Source organism: Schistocerca nitens, chromosome 6, assembly GCF_023898315.1.
Source record: "Schistocerca nitens isolate TAMUIC-IGC-003100 chromosome 6, iqSchNite1.1, whole genome shotgun sequence".
NCBI classification, from domain to species: Eukaryota; Metazoa; Arthropoda; class Insecta; order Orthoptera; family Acrididae; genus Schistocerca; species Schistocerca nitens.
This window is the reverse complement of record NC_064619.1, coordinates 283554358-283575394: the sequence shown is the minus strand read 5'-3', so window position 1 is coordinate 283575394 and position 21037 is coordinate 283554358. Positions and strand designations below refer to the sequence as shown.

Below are 21037 nucleotides of genomic sequence, written 5' to 3'. Positions count from 1 at the left end.
ATAAAAATGCAGTAAAAGAAGCAGGCAAAAACGAATACAAATGTCTCAAAAATGAGATCGACAGGAAGTGCAAAACGGCTAAGCAGAGACGGCTAGAGGACAAATGTAAGGATGTAGAGGCTTATCTCACTAGGGGTAAGATAGATACTGCCTACAGGAAAATTAAAGAGACCTTTGGAGGAAAGAGAACCACTTGTATGAATATCAAGAGCTCAGATGGAAACCCAGTTCTGAGCAAAGAAGGGAAAGCAGAAAGGTGGAAGGAGTATACAGAGGGTCTATACAAGGGCGATGTACTTGAGGACAATATTATGGAAATGGAAGAGGATGTAGATGAAGATGAATTGGGAGATACGATACTGCGTGAAGAGTTTGACAGAGCACTGAAAGACCTGAGTCGAAACAAGGCCCCGGGAGTAGACAACATTCCATTAGAACTACTGACAGCATTGGGAGAGCCAGTCCTGACAAAACTCTACCATCTGGTGAGCAAGATGTATGAGACATGCGAAATACCCACAGACTTCAAGAAGAATAGAATAATTCCAATCCCAAAGAAAGCAGGTGTTGACAGATGTGAAAATTACTGAACTATCAGTTTAATAAGTCATGGCTGCAAAATACTAATGCGAATTCTTTACAGACAAATGGAAAAACTAGTAGAAGACGACCTCAGGGAAGATCAGTTTGGATTCCATAGAAATGTTGGAACATGTGAGGCAATACTAACCCTACAACTTATCTTAGAAGCTAGATTAAGGAAAGGCAAACCTACATTTCTAGCATTTGTAGACTTAGAGACAGCTTTTGACAATGTTGACTGGAATACTCTGTTTCAAATTCTGAAGGTGGCAGGGGTAAAATACAGGGAGCGAAAAGCTATTTACAATTTGTACAGAAACCAGATGGCAGTTATAAGAGTCGAGGGACATGAAAGGGAAGCAGGGGTTGGGAAGGGAGTGAGACAGGCTTGTAGCCTCTCCCCGATGTTATTCAATCTCTATATTGAGCAAGCAGTGAAGGAAACAAAAGAAAAATATGGAGTAGGTATTAAAATCCATGGAGAAGAAATAAAAACTTTGAAGTTCGCCAATGACATTGTAATTCTGTCAGAGACAGCAAAGGACTTGGAAGAGCAGTTGAACAAAATGGACAGCGTCTTGAAAGGAGGGTATAAGATGAACATCAACCAAAGCAAAACAAGGATAATGGAATGTAGTCGAATTAAGTCGGGTGATGCTGAAGGAATTAGATTAAGAAATGAGACACTTAAAGTAGTAAAGGAGTTTTGCTATTTGGGGAACCAAATAACTGATTATGGTAGAAGTGGAGAGGATGTAAAAGGTAGACTGGCAATGGCAACGAAAGCATTTCTGAAGAAGAGAAACTTGTTAACATCGAGTATAGATTTAAGTGTCAGGAAGTCGTTTCTGAAAGTATTTGTATGGAGTGTAGCCATGTATGGAAGTGAAACATGGACGATAAATAGTTTGGACAAGAAGAGAATAGAAGCTTTCGAAATGTCGTGCTACAGAAGAATGCTTAAGATTAGATGGGTAGATCACATAACTAATGAGGAAGTACTGAATAGGATTGGGGAGAAGAGAAGTCTGTGGCACAACTTGACTAGAAGAAGGGATCGGTTGGTAGGACATGTTCTGAGGCATCAAGGGATCACCAATTTAGTATTGGAGGGCAGCGTGGAGGGTAAAAATTGTAGAGGGAAACGAAGAGATGAATACACTAAGCAGATTCAGAAGGATGTAGTTTGCAGTAGTTACTGGGAGATGAAGAAGCTTGCACAGGATAGAGTAGCATGGAGAGCTGCATCAAACCAGTCTCAGGACTGAAGACCACAACAACAGGTAAATGTATGAAATTCCCAGTCCACTTCAAAATACATTCAATAACAAGATGCTTATTGACAGTTAGAATGTTAGTATTTTGTTTCTGATTGTAGTTTATTTTCAGAAAAAATATTAATTCTAGTGCATTCAGATTTTTTTATAGCTATTACTGCATTACATACTGAATGTGTTTTTCATTTTATTTAATTGGTTGACAGATTCTGGGATATTATTCTGCAATTGTTGATGTTATGTAGACATTTCCTTTATTTTGTCTGAGTGATCAAAGGAAGTAATTTTGGTTCTAATTAATACAGTAAGTATAAAAACTATTGCAAAACACATCCATAGTTAAAAATTAGTTGTGTCAATAACCTGTAAAAAGAGTCATATAATATTATACTAAAAATGAAGTACAGAACACGTAACCAACTTTCAACTTACCCCACATGGAATATTTCCCATAACCAAGTTTCAGGAAAAAATGATCGTACGTCCACTGCAGGCTCAACAGCATGCTCATTATATCCCACAGAAGCTTCATAGTCTCGGTTTGATGATTTGTCAGTCATGAAAAATGCTATGGAGGCCTCTGATAGAAATCTTGGAGCTCCATCTAAAAACAGAATGAATAGTGATTACAGGGTGAAAACAGTCCACAATAATACAGATGAAGCAGTCATCTATAAGGGGAATACTAAAGTGAGGTGGTGCATCAGCAATCTTTTCTGTGAGAGATAGTAATTACAATGCAAGAGATGTATGTACTTTCAATGTAGAGAGTATAATAGAACTAGTAGAAATTAACTACAGGTGAGGGAAAATAATTATTGTAGGTCTATATAAGCCCCCTGTGGTATATGTCCCACAGGATATAGTGGATGATGCTCAGTGACCAGTTTTCATCCAAAGAGCTGGGTATGTTCACTTATTTTGTCAGAAGGGGAGGCCGACAAGCGTTAGCCACCTTTTGGCCTGTTGGCAATGATAGAATCAACCTGAACGTCCTCCAGTCTTTCTCAAACAATTTTGCAGAAACTATTCGTTACAAAAAAACTACAGGGTGATTCAAAAAGAATACCACAACTTTAGGAATTTAAAACTCTGCAACGACAAAAGGCAGAGCTAAGCACTATCTGTCGGCGAATTAAGGGAGCTATAAAGTTTCATTTAGTTGTACATTTGTTCGCTTGAGGCGCTGTTGACTAGGCGTCAGCGTCAGTTGATGCTAAGATGGCGACCGCTCAACAGAAAGCTTTTTGTGTTATTGAGTACGGCAGAAGTGAATCGACGACAGTTGTTCAGCGTGCATTTCGAACGAAGTATGGTGTTAAACCTCCTGATAGGTGGTGTATTAAACGTTGGTATAAACAGTTTACAGAGAATGGGTGTTTGTGCAAAGGGAAAAGTTCTGGACGGCCGAGAACGAGTGATGAAAATGTAGCACGCATCCAGCAAGCATTTGTTCGCAGCCCAGGAAAATCGACTCACAGAGCTAGCAGAGAGCTGCAAATTCCACAATCAACTGTATGGAGAGTCCTACGAGAAAGGTTAGTTATGAAACCTGAACATCAACTACTCGAGGCGATGGATCGGCCGCCAGGCAGCCCGTGACAGAGCACTTTATCACTGGCCTCCAAGAAGCCCTGATCTTACCCCCTGCAATTTTTTCTTATGGGGGTATGTTAAGGATATGGTGTTTCGGCCACCTCTCCCAGCCACCATTGATGATTTGAAAAGAGAAATAACAGCAGCTATCCAAACTGTGACGCCTGATATGCTACAGAGAGTGTGGAACGAGTTGGAGTATCAGGTTGATATTGCTCGTGTGTCTGGAGGGGGCCATATTGAACATCTCTGAACTTGTTTTTGAGTGAAAAAAAACCTTTTTAAATACTCTTTGTAATGATGTATAACAGAAGGTTATATTATGTTTCTTTCATTAAATACACATTTTTAAAGTTGTGGTATTCTTTTTGAATCACCCTGTATTTTTGGCTTACTTGTAGCTTTATATGTCAGGTTCATTATAATGTGCCCATCATTTCATTAATGGTCACAGTTATTGTAATACTAACATTGAAGTAAGACACCACACAAAATTCGAAAAAGCTTACAATGAAAGATAGGGGTCGCTTTGATTTTAGGACTCATGCATATTACATAATATGTGCTGAGTATGAAATTAACATATTTTAGTTTTCATTAGACTTGGTTGGTGGCCTCTATCTGTCACCAATCTCAAGAAAACTGATCTGATGTAGCACACTCATTTGTGATTGCACCATGCCAGCAATAAAGCCAGAATGAAATATTCACAACATTCCTCATATTTCATAAATGGTTTGAGATATCAAAATGAGATTTTGGCAAATGATAGCACATCACAAAGAGACTATTTTCCATAGGGTAATTGTGGAAAACTTCATTTCTACCATGTTATTCTACTAACCACACATGTTTTCAATGAACGAACGTAATTTTTAAGGGCCATCAACAGCTGGTGAAATGAGAAATGCTATGGTTTTTAGAACAACATAAGTAAAGTTGGTACACATTTGTTTTGTACCAAGGATATACTTTCTCATAAGATGGTGACATTACTTTTTCACAGCTCCTCACTTAATAAGCATAATAAACCACTGTTTCAGAATTCTCTCGCAATTGCATCTGCACAACATGTTAGTGAGGTGAGACTGTGTAAACTCCTCCTTCTTTTTTAAAAAGACTTTAAATACAGCATCAAATTACATCAGTAATACAGCATCCAATTACATCTGGTACATTTTGAGATAAAAGATATATGTACAGTACATACTGATTATAGGTTAAAATTCTGATAATGACAAATGTATATAATATCAAGTCATATAGAATAAAATAATAAGTGATGTATAATTCCATAAGATGACCATGTAGTGAGCATTACTGTATTGCTCAAAGACTGATGTACAGTCCTTTCAGTCAGGCGGTAGCTTCTCCCTTAAGCAAATGAAGGTCCTGGAAGGCACCTTGGAATTTCCTTATAGGGAATTCAGTGGCAATGTACTGTAGTATCTGGTTGTTGTTTCCACAGTCGCAGTTAGGTCTATCAACCATGCCCCATTTATGCAGTGACAATTTTCATGCCCTGTTCAGAACCAGTTGAGTGATGCCCAGGATCTCCTTGGTAGCTCAAATCCAACAGGGCATTGGCTTGGATCTTTGATTAGATTATTTGAGTCTGGGTTGGAGGAAAACCAATCTTGGTCTCAGTGGGCAGGAAGTTGACGGTTGTCTAGGCATTTTTGCCACTCTTTTTTCAGTGCTAGCTGTCTTTGTAAGTGTGGAGGATGGATGTTGGACAGAACAGGGAGCCACTGGGTTGGTGTTGGCTTGATGGTTCCCGGTATCAGCCTCATAGTATTATTGAGTTGAGTATCTACTTCTCTTGTATGGGCACTATTTAACCACATGAAGCTGCAGTAGTCTGCTGCTAAATAGACAAGAGCAAGGGCTGACATCCTGAGAATTATTGCATTCATTCCCCAGCTATTTCCTGTCAGTTTTTGTATTATGTTATTTCTAGTTTATTATTTTGCAGGCTGTCTTTTCCAGGTGGGCTCTGAAGGTCAAGTGTTACTCCCAGGTATTTTGGTTAAGGGTTTTCTATGAACATTTGGTTTCTGAAAGTGATTCTGGGTGCATATTGGACATGTTTGTTGTTTAGATGAAACCAGGGTGGCTCTGTCTTCAAGGTGTTGGGTTTAAGTCGCCATACTTGGAAATATTCATCCCTCTTTTTAAGATCGTTTTCAAGAGTAGTTTCTGATGTCTCGAAATCAACAGATTATCTAATTAAACATATGTTGTCAGCGTAAATGAACTTTTTAGAGTGGGTGTTTGGTAGTCAGATATGTATATACTGAAGAGCAGAGGTGAAAGAACTGACCCCTGGGGAAGGCCGTCATTGAGTCGGCAGTTGTGGCTTTCCTTGCCATTAAGGTGTATTTCGATATGTCTATTTTCCAACATGTTGTTAAGTAGTGTGCCAGCTTTCTACAATGTATGATGCATAGGAATTTCAACAGCATTCCTTGTCTCCATACTGTGTCATACACAGATGACAGATCAATAAATACAGCTGTGGATTTTTTCTGTTCTTCAAAGCTCCTTTTGGTATGTGTGGTTACTGCTAGTACCTGGTCACTCCAGCTCCTTTTAGGTCTAATGTCAGCCTGTTCAGCTTGTATCTTCTCCTCAATAGTGGGTTTTATTCTGTTAAGAATGAATCTCTTGAGAAATTTATAGCAGACACCCAGGAGAGCTATGTGTCTGTAGTCTTTGAGGTGCTTTCCTGTCTTTCCCAGTTTTAGGATTGCTATGGTTTTGGTTCTCTTAAAAAGGGCTGGCAACCTTCCAGTCTGTAATATGTTGTTGAAGAATTCTGTCATCCATTGTAGGGCATTGAGGCCACAACGCTTCAAAAATTCGGGGTATATGCAGTCAATGCCTGCGGCTTTCCCTGTTTTGTGTCCTTAATGGCCATGGAGGTATGTCTCAAAATTCTTTGAGGTTTCAGTTTCATGTGTTCTTCCTTTGATGCTGTTCAATTCTGCTCTGATTTCTCTGGTTTTCTTCTTGTCTATCTCTGGCGTTCTACGTGTAAGTTTCAAAATTCTGTTGGCAACATCACTGGGACTTATATCATCACTATTGTGTACTGTTTTCATTGAAGGCACATCCAGTTTTGACAGTAAGTGCCATGCCTTTGTACTGGAAACTTCAAAACTCGTTTAATTCATTAGTGTGTGCCGTTTTCGTCAGCAAGCTGAGTGCAAACATTGCAAAAGCTCATCAGTGACGTCTGGGTTGGCATTCTCCAGGTATTCGTTATAGAGGTCAGTGCATTCCTGGCTCTATTCAGGAGTGTATGTTTTCCAATAGCCCCTGGGGACATGCTTTCTGGCAATGGATAATAGCAGGCCCACAAATTGCCCATAATTTTCTGCTTTTGGAGGAATCCATTGAATGTTAAACTCTAGCTAAGCAGTATAGTTCTCCCAGTTAGATTCACCAAAATTCCATCAGTTCCATTCAGGAACTTGGAACACCATTTCTGTATTGGGAACTGTTCACAAAATTAAAGGGGCATTATGCTGGAGTATGTGATATTGAATTTCATGTATGACTCAACAATTACGAGTATAGCCACATAGACCATACAAATGCATGGTGGACCATTACTTCAAGAGGTTCATTTTTAAATTACCATATGAATACATTTTGATATGGTGTAATTGTGACTTGAATAAATTCTACAATGAAAGTCAAGAATGTTAAACTGTCACCATTTACTAAATAACATGATATGACCTATAAATTCACTATGTGATGCAGTAAGGATCAATCTGCAATATCAATTTGGAGAAGAGGTTCATAGTTTAAAAGACAGAAATAGAATGTTTATGGGTGTTTATGTAAGGAATATGCTTTTGAACAGAAACTGAACATAAATAATACTAATTTTGTAACTTTTCAAAAAAAAAAAAAAAAAAAAAACTTGATTATTTATCATGTAATTCATTCATTTGGAAATTTTTCTACTGTCCAATTACACTTGAGGTTATTCTCATTAATACTATTAATTAAACTTTAAAATTAATGGAAGGAAAGACTGTTGTAAAATAATTACTTTGTCAGTGTCATATTCTCTTTCCTGTACATATTATCTTTGTTCTTTTATGCTCTCTGCAGTTGGTGGGAGCAGAGTACAGAGAGTGTCAAGTCATGCATGAAGTATCAGATATGTTGGAATGAACTGAAGTTGTAATTACGCTGTGTCAGAAGGTTGTAAATAATATGATGACTCAAAGCATTGTGTGAAAGAAAAATATGTCTGTAACAATTTATTTAAAACATCATGCACATATTATAAACTAACACCTGTAAATCATCATATAAGTAGGAAACGCAACATACCCTGAATTTACTAAGCCGATAACAAAGATTTCATGACGCATTTAATGAAGAAAACAAAGTTAAGTTAAAAAGCTACTAAACTTCTGCAATAATAATAAATTTCATGAAAATTCTAACTTTCTCTTTTATTTCTTTTTGTGAATAAGGGAACACATTATTCAAACATGTTCTTCACAGAAATGACTTTTGAGAAAGCAAAATAAGATAATGTTTGAATGCCCACCTGGAGATAAACTTGGGGTGTAGCATGGTCGTGTTTCCAATGTCAGGTCACTAAGCACAACAGCACCAAACTCCTGTAACATTGAATTTTTAATGTGTTAAAAAACTTTAAATGCATCACAATTATTGAAGAAGTTGGTTCTTCCTAGTCTAACTTAAAAAGTGAAATTTGTGTTCCAATGACAGAATATGAACTTCTGAAGAAATTACATACAGTACAGTTAACCTACACTTTCACTTGATACTTCCTGGCAGATTAAAACTGTGTGCTGGATCGAGATTCTAGCTAGGGACCTTTGCCTTCTTTGGGCAAGTGCTCTACTGACTGAGCTACCCAGCACCATTCACAACCCATCCTCACAGCTTTATTTCTACCAATACCTCATCTCCTACCTTCCACACTTCACAGAAGCTCTCCTGCAAGCCATGCAAGACCAGCACTCCTGGAAGAAAGGATATTGTGGAGAAAACAGCTTAGCCGCAGTTGGTAGAGCACTTGCCTATGAAAGTCCACAGTCCAACACACAGTTCTGACCTGCTGAGAAGTTTCATAGCAGTGTTGCCTATGAAAGTCAACAGTCCAGAGTTTGAGTCTCAGTCCAACACACAGTTCTGACCTGCTGAGAAGTTTCATAGCAGTGCACACTCATCTCATTCTGCAAACATTCCTAGGTTGTGGCTAAGCCATTTCTCTGCAATATCCTTTTTCCAGGAGTGCATCTTGCAAGGTTCGCAGGAGAGCTTTGTAAAGTTTAGAAGGTAAAAGATGAGGTACTGTAGGAAGTAAAGCTGTGAAACAGATCATGCACGACACTTGGATAGCTCAGTCAGTAGAGCACATGTCTGCGAAAGGCAAAGGTCCCAAGTTCGAGTCTCAATCCGGAACACACTTTTAATCGACCAGAAAGTTTCATATCAGCAAACACTTTACTGCAGAGTGAAAATTTCATTTTACACTTAAACTTGTTCAACGAATACCTGTTGCCTTCAGAATCCATGTGTAAATAATATAAGACAAGAGTTTGATTTCAGAGTTTAGTGTTAAAAATTACAATGTATATATCTACATCTACATACACACTCTGAAAGACACCATGTGGTACATGGCAAAGGGCAGAATGTACCACTACTAGTCATTCCCTTTCCTCTTCCACTCACAATAAGAGCGAGAGACAAATGACTGTCTATACGTCTCTATACAAGCCCTAATTTCTCTTATCTTAACTTTGCAGTCCTTACACGAAATTTATATTGGTGGCAACAGAACTGATCTTCAGTCAGCTGCAAATGCCTATTCTCTATATGTTTTCAATAGTGTTTCATGATAAGATTGTTGTTTTTCCTCCAGGGGTTCCAAACTGAGTTCCTCTGTAATACTTGCTTGTTGATTGAAACTACTAGTAACAAATCTAGAAGCACACCTCTGAATTACTTTGATGCCTTCCATTGATCAGATCTGATTGGTAACCCAAACACTTCAGCAGTACTTAAGAATGGGTAGAACAAGCATTCTACACATGGAGTCCCTTACAGATGAGCTACACTTTCCCAAAATTCTCAAAATAAATGGACATCAACCATTGAACTTTCCTATTACTATCCTTATGTGATCATTCCACTTCACATCACCATACAACATCATGCCTAGATCTTTGATCAACATGACTGCATCAAGCAGCACACCACTAATATAGCATTCGAACTTTAAAGAACTGGTTTTCCTACATCATTTTGCTTTTTTTCTAAATTTAGAGCAAGCTGCCATTTATCAGACCAAATACAAATTCTGTCTAAAAAAAGTTATGCTGTATCCTTCTACAGTCACTCAACAATGGTACATTCCTGTATACTACCATGTACTGAGCAAAGAGTCACAGATTACTGCTCTACCTTTGTGTCAATACATTTATGCATATACAGAATAAGACTAGTCTTATTATTCCACCTTCCTGAGGCACTCTTGACAATAACCTTGTCTCTGATAAACACTCATCTTGGAGGTCAACATAGCAGGATCTATTACTCAATAAGTCTTCAAGCCATGCATGTATCTGAGAATCTGCTCCATATACTTGGAGATTCATTAACAGTCTGCTGTAGGGCTCTGTAGCAGATGCTTTCTGGATATCTAGAAACATGGAATCTGCCTACTGTCCTTCACCCATGGTTTTCAGGATATCATGTACGAAAAGTACAAGATGAGTTTCACACAAGTGAAGCTTTCTAAATCTGTGCTGACATTGGGGAAAAAGCTTTTCCGTCTCAAGGAAATTTATTACATTCGAACATCAAATAAGCCCAAGAATTCTGCAGCAAACCACTGTTAAGGATATTGGTCTGTCATTTTTGGGTCCATTCTTTTACCCTCTTGTACACAGGAGTCAACTGCACTTTTTTTTAATCATTTGGGAGCTCAAGCTGGGTGAGGAATTTGTGATAAATGTAAGCCAAGTACACTTACTTGCTGCAGAGTACCCTGTGAAACTAAATTGGATTTCCATCCAGACATGGTGATTTAGTTTTTCGGTTGTTTCTCTATGCCATCGGCGCCTACTATTCTTACATCCTTCATAAATGAACCTGCATGACAGTCAAATGACAGTATGTCTGTATGAACCTCCTTCATGAACGACTTCTTCAATGTGAAATTTAAAAACTTCAGCTTTCCTTTTGCTGTCTTCTGCTGCCACACCAAACTGGTCAACAGCAACTGGAGAGAAGCCATTGACCTACTTAGTGATTTTACATAGGACAAGAATTTTCTTGGATTTTCTGCAAGATCTTTCACTAAACTATTATGGTGGAAGTAGTATGCTTTGTGCATTGATATTTTTATTGACGCATAAATTTCTACTAACTTTTGCCTGTTGATATTTCCACTTTCCATTTTCTATCAAGAGTGCAACAATCTCTGCTTTCCCAAAATTTTCCAGATTTTGTTATTAAATCACTGCTGGTCTTTTCCATATTTAATCCAACTACTCAGCACTTACTTCTCCTTAATGCTATTTATAATCAGTTTTAACTTTGTCCATAATTCCTGTATGTCCATTAAATTGGAACTACATCATGTCCATTCATAGTCTAAGAATGATGCTATCAACTGCTTATTGCTCCTTCCAGTATAAATACTCCCCTAACCTTCTTTGATGGTTTCATTAACTTTTTTAGTAACCTATGTCATTATGATAACACAATGATAACTAATACTTGCTGCTATACTGACACTTACTATAAGGTCAAGCCCGTTTATAGTTACAACATCTAAAATATTTCCATTATGTGTGGGTTACCAACCAAGCTGCTGCAGGCAGTTTTTGGGAAACATGCTCAGAACTACTCTATAAGATTCTCTGTATGTATCAGTCTATACTCAGTAGATTAAAGTTGCGTCCAACTAATATTGCATGATAGGGGTACTTCTGTGTTACTGAGTGCAAACTTTCTTTGAACAATTCTACAACAGTTACTGTGGAATCGAGTGGCTGGTAGAAACATCTGAAGGTTAACTTGAGTTCACCTAGGACTGTTACTCTTGTCCAGATAATTTCACAGCCAGAGTCAATGTTCAGTCCCCAAGTGCATTCCACTACTAACAAAGAGGCTGCTTTCTGTGCGTGGAGCACCTTTGACCTACCAAGAGGAGTCCTATAATTCTCCACCCCATAAAGCATGTCAGAAACCTGCAACCAAGACCATCACAGAATCTGTTAAGCCTCAAGTTGAGACCCTCCACATGATATGATAAATCATGGGTTCTACTTGCACCCAGTGAGTGAGACCAGAGGTCTTCACCACTTATGTCAGACATCCATATAAACTGAGTATGAACTCGAAATGTGACAGTTGTCTTTGGTGACAACATGAGCCAAAATTTGCAAATGACTGCACTCTGCATCCTTGATAGCCACCAGCAGGGTCCCCTCAACATCTCAGATGAAGCCTCTGAGCAGACATACCAATCATATATATTGGATTTCTTTCAAAGCCCTGAGCATTTCCCTAGGGGGCACCTCAGCTGCAGAGGTTGTCCATCCATTACATTAGAGACTCTGCTGCACCTACACCCAAAGGCAGCAGCTTGTGGATGGCTGGCCATTGTCAATGCCGTCTTTAGCAGTTCGCAAACTGTGGTCAGCCGCTCCTATGTCCGCACACAGCCTGCACGCACTCTATACATCCTTCTGCTACTGATAATTTAAGAATTGAACTATAAAAGTGCACAGAAAAAGCTAAATATGGAACTTGCTACTCTCTGGTGTTTAACAAGTGAAGGCCAGCAGCTGACTGAGGTTTCTCCAATGATCCCTATTATTTAAATCAAATGACCACTGAACTACAAACAGCATAAACCTACACTACATCATAAATAAAATGCGAGACTGCACTTCTTAAATATACAAACATGCAAGGAATTTAAGAATTTAACTGCAAAAGCACACAGAAAAATCTGAATACGTAACTCGCTACTCTCCCGCTGTGTCACAAACAGACGCTAGCACTTGACTTTTTTATAAAGCAGCAAAGGACAAAGAAAACTGTTCACAAAATTAGTACCTCAAATGCCTGGATTGCATCCACGTAAATTGTCAGACGAGGGACCATCAACTTGCTTCGACCCCAATTAGATGAACGGCGTTTCCTTCGCAAGTCCCAAAAATCTGGTTCTAATGTTGTTGAAGGAGTTTGTAGTTCCATGTTACTAGCTACTGTTGCACTGTCAGGAGTTTCCTCATTCTCTGTAATAAAGTACAGCAAACAAAATTAAATTTAAATACTAAAGGGTACAAAAGGAAATGCACCTCATTCCACACTGAAAATTAGTTTAGAACAGGAAATGAGGACAATTTTTTTTTAACATTCTGCTATACATATTCTTCAAAAAGCATCTTGAGTCATTTGTGAAGAAGCTCACCTACGAGAGAAACAGATTGTAAGAAACACATCTGAACTTTTGAATCCAATGAATGTAAGAGACAAGATTTAGTGACCACAATACTATTATAGCAACACTGAATGCTATAGCTGAATGAAAAATTTGCAGTCAACAATTTGTAGTCTTTTGGACCTGCTGCATTGTATATGCTTTTAAGGAAATTATGTAATTACAATTCCAAAAGTCAGATAGTTTTATTCATTACTGTAGGGCTATTTTGGCAAATAGCCATTGTCAGATTATCTGTAAGTAAATTAAGAAATTCAGAAAAATATTTTAACTTCAAAGGAAGTATGACAAGACAATGATTAGAAACTTCTTTAATGGACAGCAGCAAACTTTCCACTCTGGGGAGGAAAATACAGAGACTCTCTGGCACTTGATAGATAAAGTTTAGCAACTTAATATTAGATGGAAGTTTCAAGTAAATAGCATACTTGAACTTATGACAAATCAGATGGATCCTTTCCTATCTGTTATCTTTTTCTACTCCCAAAAATAATCGTTTTTTTTGCAAAGTTTTATACTTTCAGTATGTTTACCTCATAACATATAGAGCTCATTTAAAAATCTCAAAATTCTATTTAGCCTTAATTTCACATAAATTTATTACACAGCTTCTCTTTTCAAATGTTCTGGTTACATTTTTGTAACCAGTTTTTATTAGATCACTGTCAATTAAAAGTTGCAGTCAATTTTTAGTTAAAAGTTACAGTTAACTGAAGTTAGACCTATAGTTTGAGATCTGTAAGACCTCGTGCATTAATAAGTAAATTTGGGAGGGATGACTTATACCAATTGAAAGCTAACCATTCTGACTTTACAGGAAAGTATTTTAAGTTATTGAAAATTAATTATCTTACACAATAATTAACATCAGAGTTTCTGGCTATTACCAACTTCCATCACATATTTCGTCACAAGCACTGTTCAGTTCAAGATTTTGACTGCTTACTTTTGTTATCTTAATTTTGCCCATACCATCTAGCACAAAGCATTACTTATTAACTCACTAATTAATAATTTCACGTAATTTATTATGTTTTGCAGTACAGTGCTAATTCATACAAACAGTGGCATTCACATGGGCATAAGGATAATACATCTGTGTATTTTTCTAAATTTCTGATTAGGAAAACTTTCAATAACTCAGAATGATATTAGTTCTTATGGTTCACCAAAAACAGTGAATTCAACTTAACCATTTTTCAAAGCATCATGTACTTTTCAGAGTAACAGTTTGTTCCTACACTAGTCTTTCTAAGATCATCTGTCATGAAACAGTCAGTCCGTGGACTGAGAGCCAGACATGCTTTCATTGTTTGACTCACATTTTTGTAGTATTTGTTATTCACATAAGAACAAGTGCTCCAGTTACTGCATAACTAAAGAACTTTCATATGACTGCTGTACCTCTAATAAACAAACATTGTGTCTGAATTGCCTTGTGATCAACAAGTATTATGAATTATCATTGTCATCAGGTTGAGTTATTGTTGAAGTCAATGATTTGTCTTATGAACTGACTTAAATGAATTATTGGACTGTAACTGTCTTTGACAGGAACTGAGCATAAGTGAGACCGTACAATAATGTAAGAAATATGAACTGTTAATCTTGTGCCGCAACAGGAGAAGTTATTTCCTATTGCAAATTGTGTGTGCTGGCCTGAATAATTGCATCAGTGATTGTTTGTAGTTTAAAAACTGATCACTGTAATTAATAATTGGACTTCACGTGGAATAAAATATGAGTGTTATTGTCATCTAAAATATGGTGATATGTGCATCAATGAACAAACGCCATCCCACATACAATTAGATTTTCAGCTTTGTGGTGATTGAGACTGTTACTACATGGAATGGATTACAAAAATCAGGTTAGTTCTGTTGCAAACTTCATCTCGGACAAAGTAGAGAGTAAGCATGAAAAATTCTTTAATGCAAGGTATATAAGATAAAGTACAACTATTACAAAAATACTACACTGACCAGGAAAGCTAAATCTTTGGTACGAGTTTCAGGGAATAAACAAAGCTGCAAAACAAACAAAATGGTCTTTGGGATATATTTGGCAGAACGTAAGTATGATGTTATAGATATGGGAAACTACATGGAAATTTGCATGTTGTAATCAAAATTTGTTAGAAGAGAAGAAATAAACACACACACACACACACACACACACACAAACAAATAAAAACAAAAAAAAAAAAAAAAAAAAAAACTGAGCAGTTGCTCACATCACAGCTTGTAAATCCAGTGTGCCTATGTTGAACCAACAGAACAGTCTATGGCCTACAAAGCCTGTCTAGCAGTGTGTCCCACTGGAATTTCTTGAACATTTCTGAGACACACTCAAGCTGACTAAACAATCCTTGGAAAAACCAGTAACTCTGGTTTGAATCTCCTCCATCTTTCACATTTATTTACATTGCCATAACTCCCAAAACTATAAACATTCCAGAATTGGGATTTGTGAATTACATATCCTTATGATCGTTCTGATATTTCTCAGTCTGGCATCTCCTGGCACAGGGTGGCAACTTTGTTTCATCAAAGGAATTCCTTTAAGATTTCCAGGCTGATATTCCTAATTTCCCTTATCCAGTTTTTGGTAAATGTGAGGTCAGGTTATAATTTACTAGTTTTGATGGTAACAAATGAATATTTTTTAGTTGCCACATCAGTGATTATTTCAATCAAATTCAGCATGTATTTACAGTTTTATCAACAAGATATCATGTCTCTTGGAAATTCCTTACTTACCATCTTCAATTACCATTCAGTTCTATGCCATGTCAATGTGCAATATCTTCTGGTATATGAGAAACTGTAGTTGTTTGCTTTAACCTACTACAAAAGACATATAAACAGTAACAGCACAAAAAACTGTATTGAAAGAATACTACATGAGAGATATGAAGAAAGGACATGTTGTTGTCACAGTCATAAACCATACTGCAGTTCTGCAGTAAAAAACAAACTTCCTATCACTCACTTTCACTTCTCACACTTTCAATGCATGATGAATGATATGTCATTACAATATCTCCCTCTCTTTTGAATATGGAATGGTGAGTGACCAGCTATGTGATACTGCCAAGAGCAGAGCACAGCTGGGCTATTTCTATGTCGAGTGGTATTACCAGCTGTGCTACTGGCCTCTGAAAATGCAGGGCAACAACTGGGCATTGGGCCTTTTGGTTATCACTGACTGAAGAGTCTGCTTGCAGAATCCAGGGATGCAGGGAATGGATGGGAATTTGGGTCATACTTGCTGCCCTGCTCAAGTGAACAGAGTTCCAAAAGTTCTTGTGTTTCTTCATTATGGGAGGTGGCTGCTGGGGTGGTGATGATGGTCCTGGAAGAGGTGACACTGGCAGAGGTTCTCTTGTGTCTTTCTAAATAATTTAATAGGATAGATAAAAAATCTACTCACCAAGTGGCAGCAGAACACACACCTAAAATAGGGTTATAATTAGGCAAGCTTTCAGAGCCAGTGGCTCCTCCTTCATGCAGATGGGATGAAGAGGAACAAAGAAGGGTGAAGAAAAAGGACTGGAGATGTCTAGGAAAAGGGGTAGATTTTGGGAAAGTCACCCAGAACCACATGTCAGGGGAGACCTACTGCAGGTGATGAGAAGCAAAGACCTGTGTGTTTCTGTCAGAAATATGAGTATGTCTGTGCTGGGCAAAAGAGTGGGGTGCCTGGTATGTGTGGGTTGGCAAGTTTAATTTTTCAGTCTGCTTGAGAAATAAAACCTGTTGGAGATGGAGGTTCGGGTGTCAGTGTGTTGCATCTCGCAGGTGTTGCTGATGTAACTGGATCATTGGTGTCTTTATTCAATGAAGCAGTGGGGGTGTTGTCCTCTGAGAGTTGCTTGCCCATTGGGGTTTACCTTGGGGAGCTATACGTGGCCTCTCTGAAGGCTTTTCGACAGTGACGTACACTAGCTTCACTCTCCTTATGGAGATTTTTGTGACTTAGCCATATTGAAGTATTCCGCAGGTATGCAAGCCATGTTGTAATACCTGATATGGCCCAACATAAGGGAGAAACAGCTACAGCTTGCAGCTTGCCTGCATCAACATGCAACCAAATGTGCAAACAGTTGTGGAGGTTCTAGTGATAATATACATGCTTGATGCCACAAGACACTGGTGCTGCATGAAGGAGTTGCTGCATTGTGTGCTGAAGTGTTTGTGCAAGCTCTTGCAATAAGTGGGCTTAGGGTGTTGTCTCTTCTTTGCTCTTTATGAGGTTTCCCAGAATGTATGATTGTTGTCTGTAGCCTAACTGACTCGGGACCAAGCCAATATCTGTTTTTACAGCCATTCTTAAACACAGTAATAGGTCAGGCAATGTGTCACATGAGCTCTGCTTTGAGTGTTTTGTGCAGTTGGTTTATAATCATGTTGCTTGCAGTGTGATAATTCGTGGTTTTGAGGTGGTAGATTCTACATGGTTTAGAGCTTGGCAAAAAGCAAGCAGCCAAACTATCAAGTGTGATTCATGGTCGCTGTGACTGGAACTCGATTCATGGCCACTGTGATTGGAACTCCAAATCTGGTGATCCACATGTGGATGAATTCTTTAACCACCATTTCTGCCAAAACATCAGTGACTGGCATAGCCTCTGACCAATGTTTAGAGTGGTATTTTATTGTTAACAAGTATTTGTGTCCATTGGAGAAGAGAAGTGTGTGTTCATCTTGTTGTGAGAGTAACTATATCTCTAACAGGTGTGACAGTGTGTCAACCGACTTTGTTGACAATGTAAACAAGCTCTTTTCAACTGGTGGCACTATTCATCAGTCTCCAGCTATGTAATACGTTGAGTCACAGCACAATCGCCACGGTAGGACAGACCTTGAACAGTTCGGAATACATTTTCGTGTTGTGCCATGGGAGTAGATGGGCATTGTTGACCTTTGGCAGTGTCACACCATGTGATCTGCAATGCTGGAATAAAGATAGTTTTTAGTTTGTAACTGGAGCTACCACTGTGGATCTGTGCTTTCAGCGTTCATCAGGTCAGGCCATGGCACTTCACTTATTTCACTGCAAGCCCATGAGATACAATAGGCCAATGTCTTAGAAACTGCTTGTCCATGGTAAATTGTTCTACAGAGTCTAGGTGTCTTACAGGGCAAGGTGGGTTTTGCTGATTAATTTTCTGGAATGCAGTGATTAGAGTGTGATGATTGGTGAAGCTGGTGAAAGTTCTTGCCTCGAACCACAGTGGAAGTATTTTACAACTTCAGACATTGTGAGTAACTCTCAGTGTATTGCTGACTAATGGGTCTGTGCCAGTGAAAGTTAGCAAGAAGAAAACAATGTTAATGGCTAGCAAGTTCCTGATATCTGCTGTTGCTGTACTGTGCCAATGGCTGTTTGGCTAGAACCTAGTGTCAAGGCTAATTGTGTGCTAAGGCCTGGGTAAGAGAGTATGGTAGCCAATGACAATGTGTCTCCATTTGTTAAAGGCTTCCTTCTTTATTTCTGTCCATGATATATGTGTTTGACAGTGGTGGTGTTTCTTGTTAGAATGGCATTAAGAGGGGCCTCTCTTTATGCTACTTTCAGTACGTATTGTCAATAAAAATTTACCATACCCAAACACATCTTAAAGTTTGTCATATTGTGAATTGCCTGCACACAGCAGGGGAGAGGTTTGATACTCTCTGCTGACGTTTGGTATCCTAAAAAATTAACAGTCAGTTTCCATAATGTGGACTTGTTCGCATCTGGAGGACACCATACTCCTGAAAACATCGAAATATCAACTGTAAGTGAACTCTTTGCTCTTTTTCATGATGCTAATCTATCCTGTGCAAGCTCCTTTATCTCCCAGTACTTACTGCAACCTACATCCCTCTGAATCTGCTTAGTGTATTCATCTCTTGGTCTCCCTCTGCGATTTTTACCCTCCACACTGCCCTCCAATGCTAAATTTGTGATCCCTTGATGCCTCAGAACATATCCTACCAACCGGTCTCTTCTTCTTGTCAAGTTGTGCCACAAACTCCTCTTCTCCCCAATTCTACTCAATACCTACCAATGATGTTGATCATATTGTTTGAAAATAAACTGGTGTGGTAGTTTTCGGTTTCCATTCTCATGGTGGCATGAGTTTTGATGATTCCTGAAGGAGTTCTTTTCCTCCAAAGAAGAACTCAGATACAAGCATTACTTGAGAGAGACATTCAAAGCACATGGTGGTGTCACAGAGTCAGAAACCACAATGCAGTTCTGAGAAAAAAACAAACTCTTGCCTTGCACTATCGATGTGTTATGAACTATATGTCACCACAAAATCATTGCTGGAACTCACTTCAAACTGTTGTCACAGGCTTTGATGTCATAAACTTTGGTAGCAATGTAATACATTATTATTTAAAACAAGACATGTAATAAATTTTGTGAAGTACTACTTTGGACTGAAATTAGTAAAAAAGAACTAGGTCCTGAAAATTTAATGCTGATCAACAAAACATTTGTGTTCATATGCAGGTATGTAACTACATTTTTGTAAAATTAAAAAAACTCACCTCTGCTTTTCTACCAATGATGTATTCTCAGCTATGTGACAAATTATCACACAGACACACCACACTCCTTGAAAATAAATATCACTGAATGGATAAAAAAAATCTGCTCACAGAGTGGTGGCAGGAGAAATACATATAAATGTTAAGGAAATGTGCAAGCTTTTGGAGCCAGTGGCTCCTTATTCTGGCAGACAGGTTAAAGTGGAAGGAAGAGTAATAGAGGAAAATCACTGGTGAGGTTTGGGAATTGAAGAGGGCAGGATCCTTCCTCGCGAAAGAAAGAGGAGTAGGGTGGAGAAGATTAGAAAGAAGAGGCAAGGCTATCAGTTCCCAGGATGAAAAGGACCCATCTGCCACAAAAACAAAGAGCTTTGTTTCCTCTCAACAACATTTGTTTGTCTAGTTTTGCCAATGACACTGACAGAAATTCACTTAAAATAAATCATGTACACTAGTGTCACAAAAGAAACTAATTGCTTGTCTTTAAAGTATAATTTTACTTAACAAGAAAAAGGTTAATGACAACATACTTTGGCTTTTATAGCTAAGCAGAAGGCATAATTTAATGCAAATTTGGAGAGGAAGTTTGTTCATATTTGTAGTACAAGGCTTTTCAATTGCATAATTGTAGTCATAGAATACTACATTATCTCATTTTGTGAAGTGCACGATTTTACATTACTTAACATTTAAAGCAAGTTGCCAGTATTTGCACCACTTTAATAAAATCTTATCAAGATCTGACTGGATGTTTGTGCAGTTTATCTCAGACATTACTTCATTATGGATAGCTGCACCATCTTCAGAAATTCTGAGGTTACTAGTAATATTGTCTGCAAGGTCATTAATATACAACATGAGCAGCAAGGGACACAACACACTTCCCTGGGGCACAACTGATGTCACTTGCACATGTATCATTGATTCTCCATCCATGATAATGTGCTCTGCCCTCCCTACCGAAAATTCCTCAATCCATCACAAATTTCACTTGATACTTCAAATGATCACACCTTTGTTAATGAGCATAGATGTGGTACTGAGTCAAATGCTTTTTCAAAATCATGGAACAATTTGGCCATGTTCAAAATGATGTACAAAAAAGATTGTTTTTGAAGTTGGGAAAGTTATATTGACACAGACAAAGAGAAGACTGGTATAAGAAAAGAGCCTTTGCTGTGTGGGAAAGGGTCATTTCGAAATTAGGTTCTGGTAGTTTTGTTTCAGATGTTGTTCTTGTTGTGGTCTTCAGTCCTGAGACTGGTTTAATGCAGCTCTCCATGCTACTCTATCCTGTGCAAGCTCCTTCATCTCCCAGGACCTACTGCAGCCTACATCCTTCTGAATCTGCTTAGTGTATCCATCTATTGGTCTCCCTCTACGATTTTTACCCTCCATGCTGCTCCCCCCCCCCCCCCCCCCCCTCAATCCTATTCAGTACTTCCTCATTAGTTACGTGATCTACCCACCTACTCTTCAACATTCTTCTGTAGCACCACATGTTGAAAGCTTCTATT

At 38.3% G+C, this 21037-nt stretch overlaps 1 protein-coding gene across 2 annotated transcripts in view; it reads right to left on the bottom strand.

The window, feature by feature from the left end:
• Positions 1-21037, bottom strand: part of LOC126262885 (murinoglobulin-1-like) — a 292408-nt gene that overhangs the window by 120038 nt on the left and 151333 nt on the right. For both annotated transcript variants that reach the window (XM_049959761.1, XM_049959762.1), the window contains 3 exons: positions 12588-12769; positions 8032-8104; positions 2292-2463 (listed from right to left, as the gene is read on the bottom strand). In XM_049959761.1, the coding sequence (XP_049815718.1) occupies positions 2292-2463; positions 8032-8104; positions 12588-12769 (427 nt within the window). The remainder of the gene's footprint in view (positions 1-2291; positions 2464-8031; positions 8105-12587; positions 12770-21037) is intronic.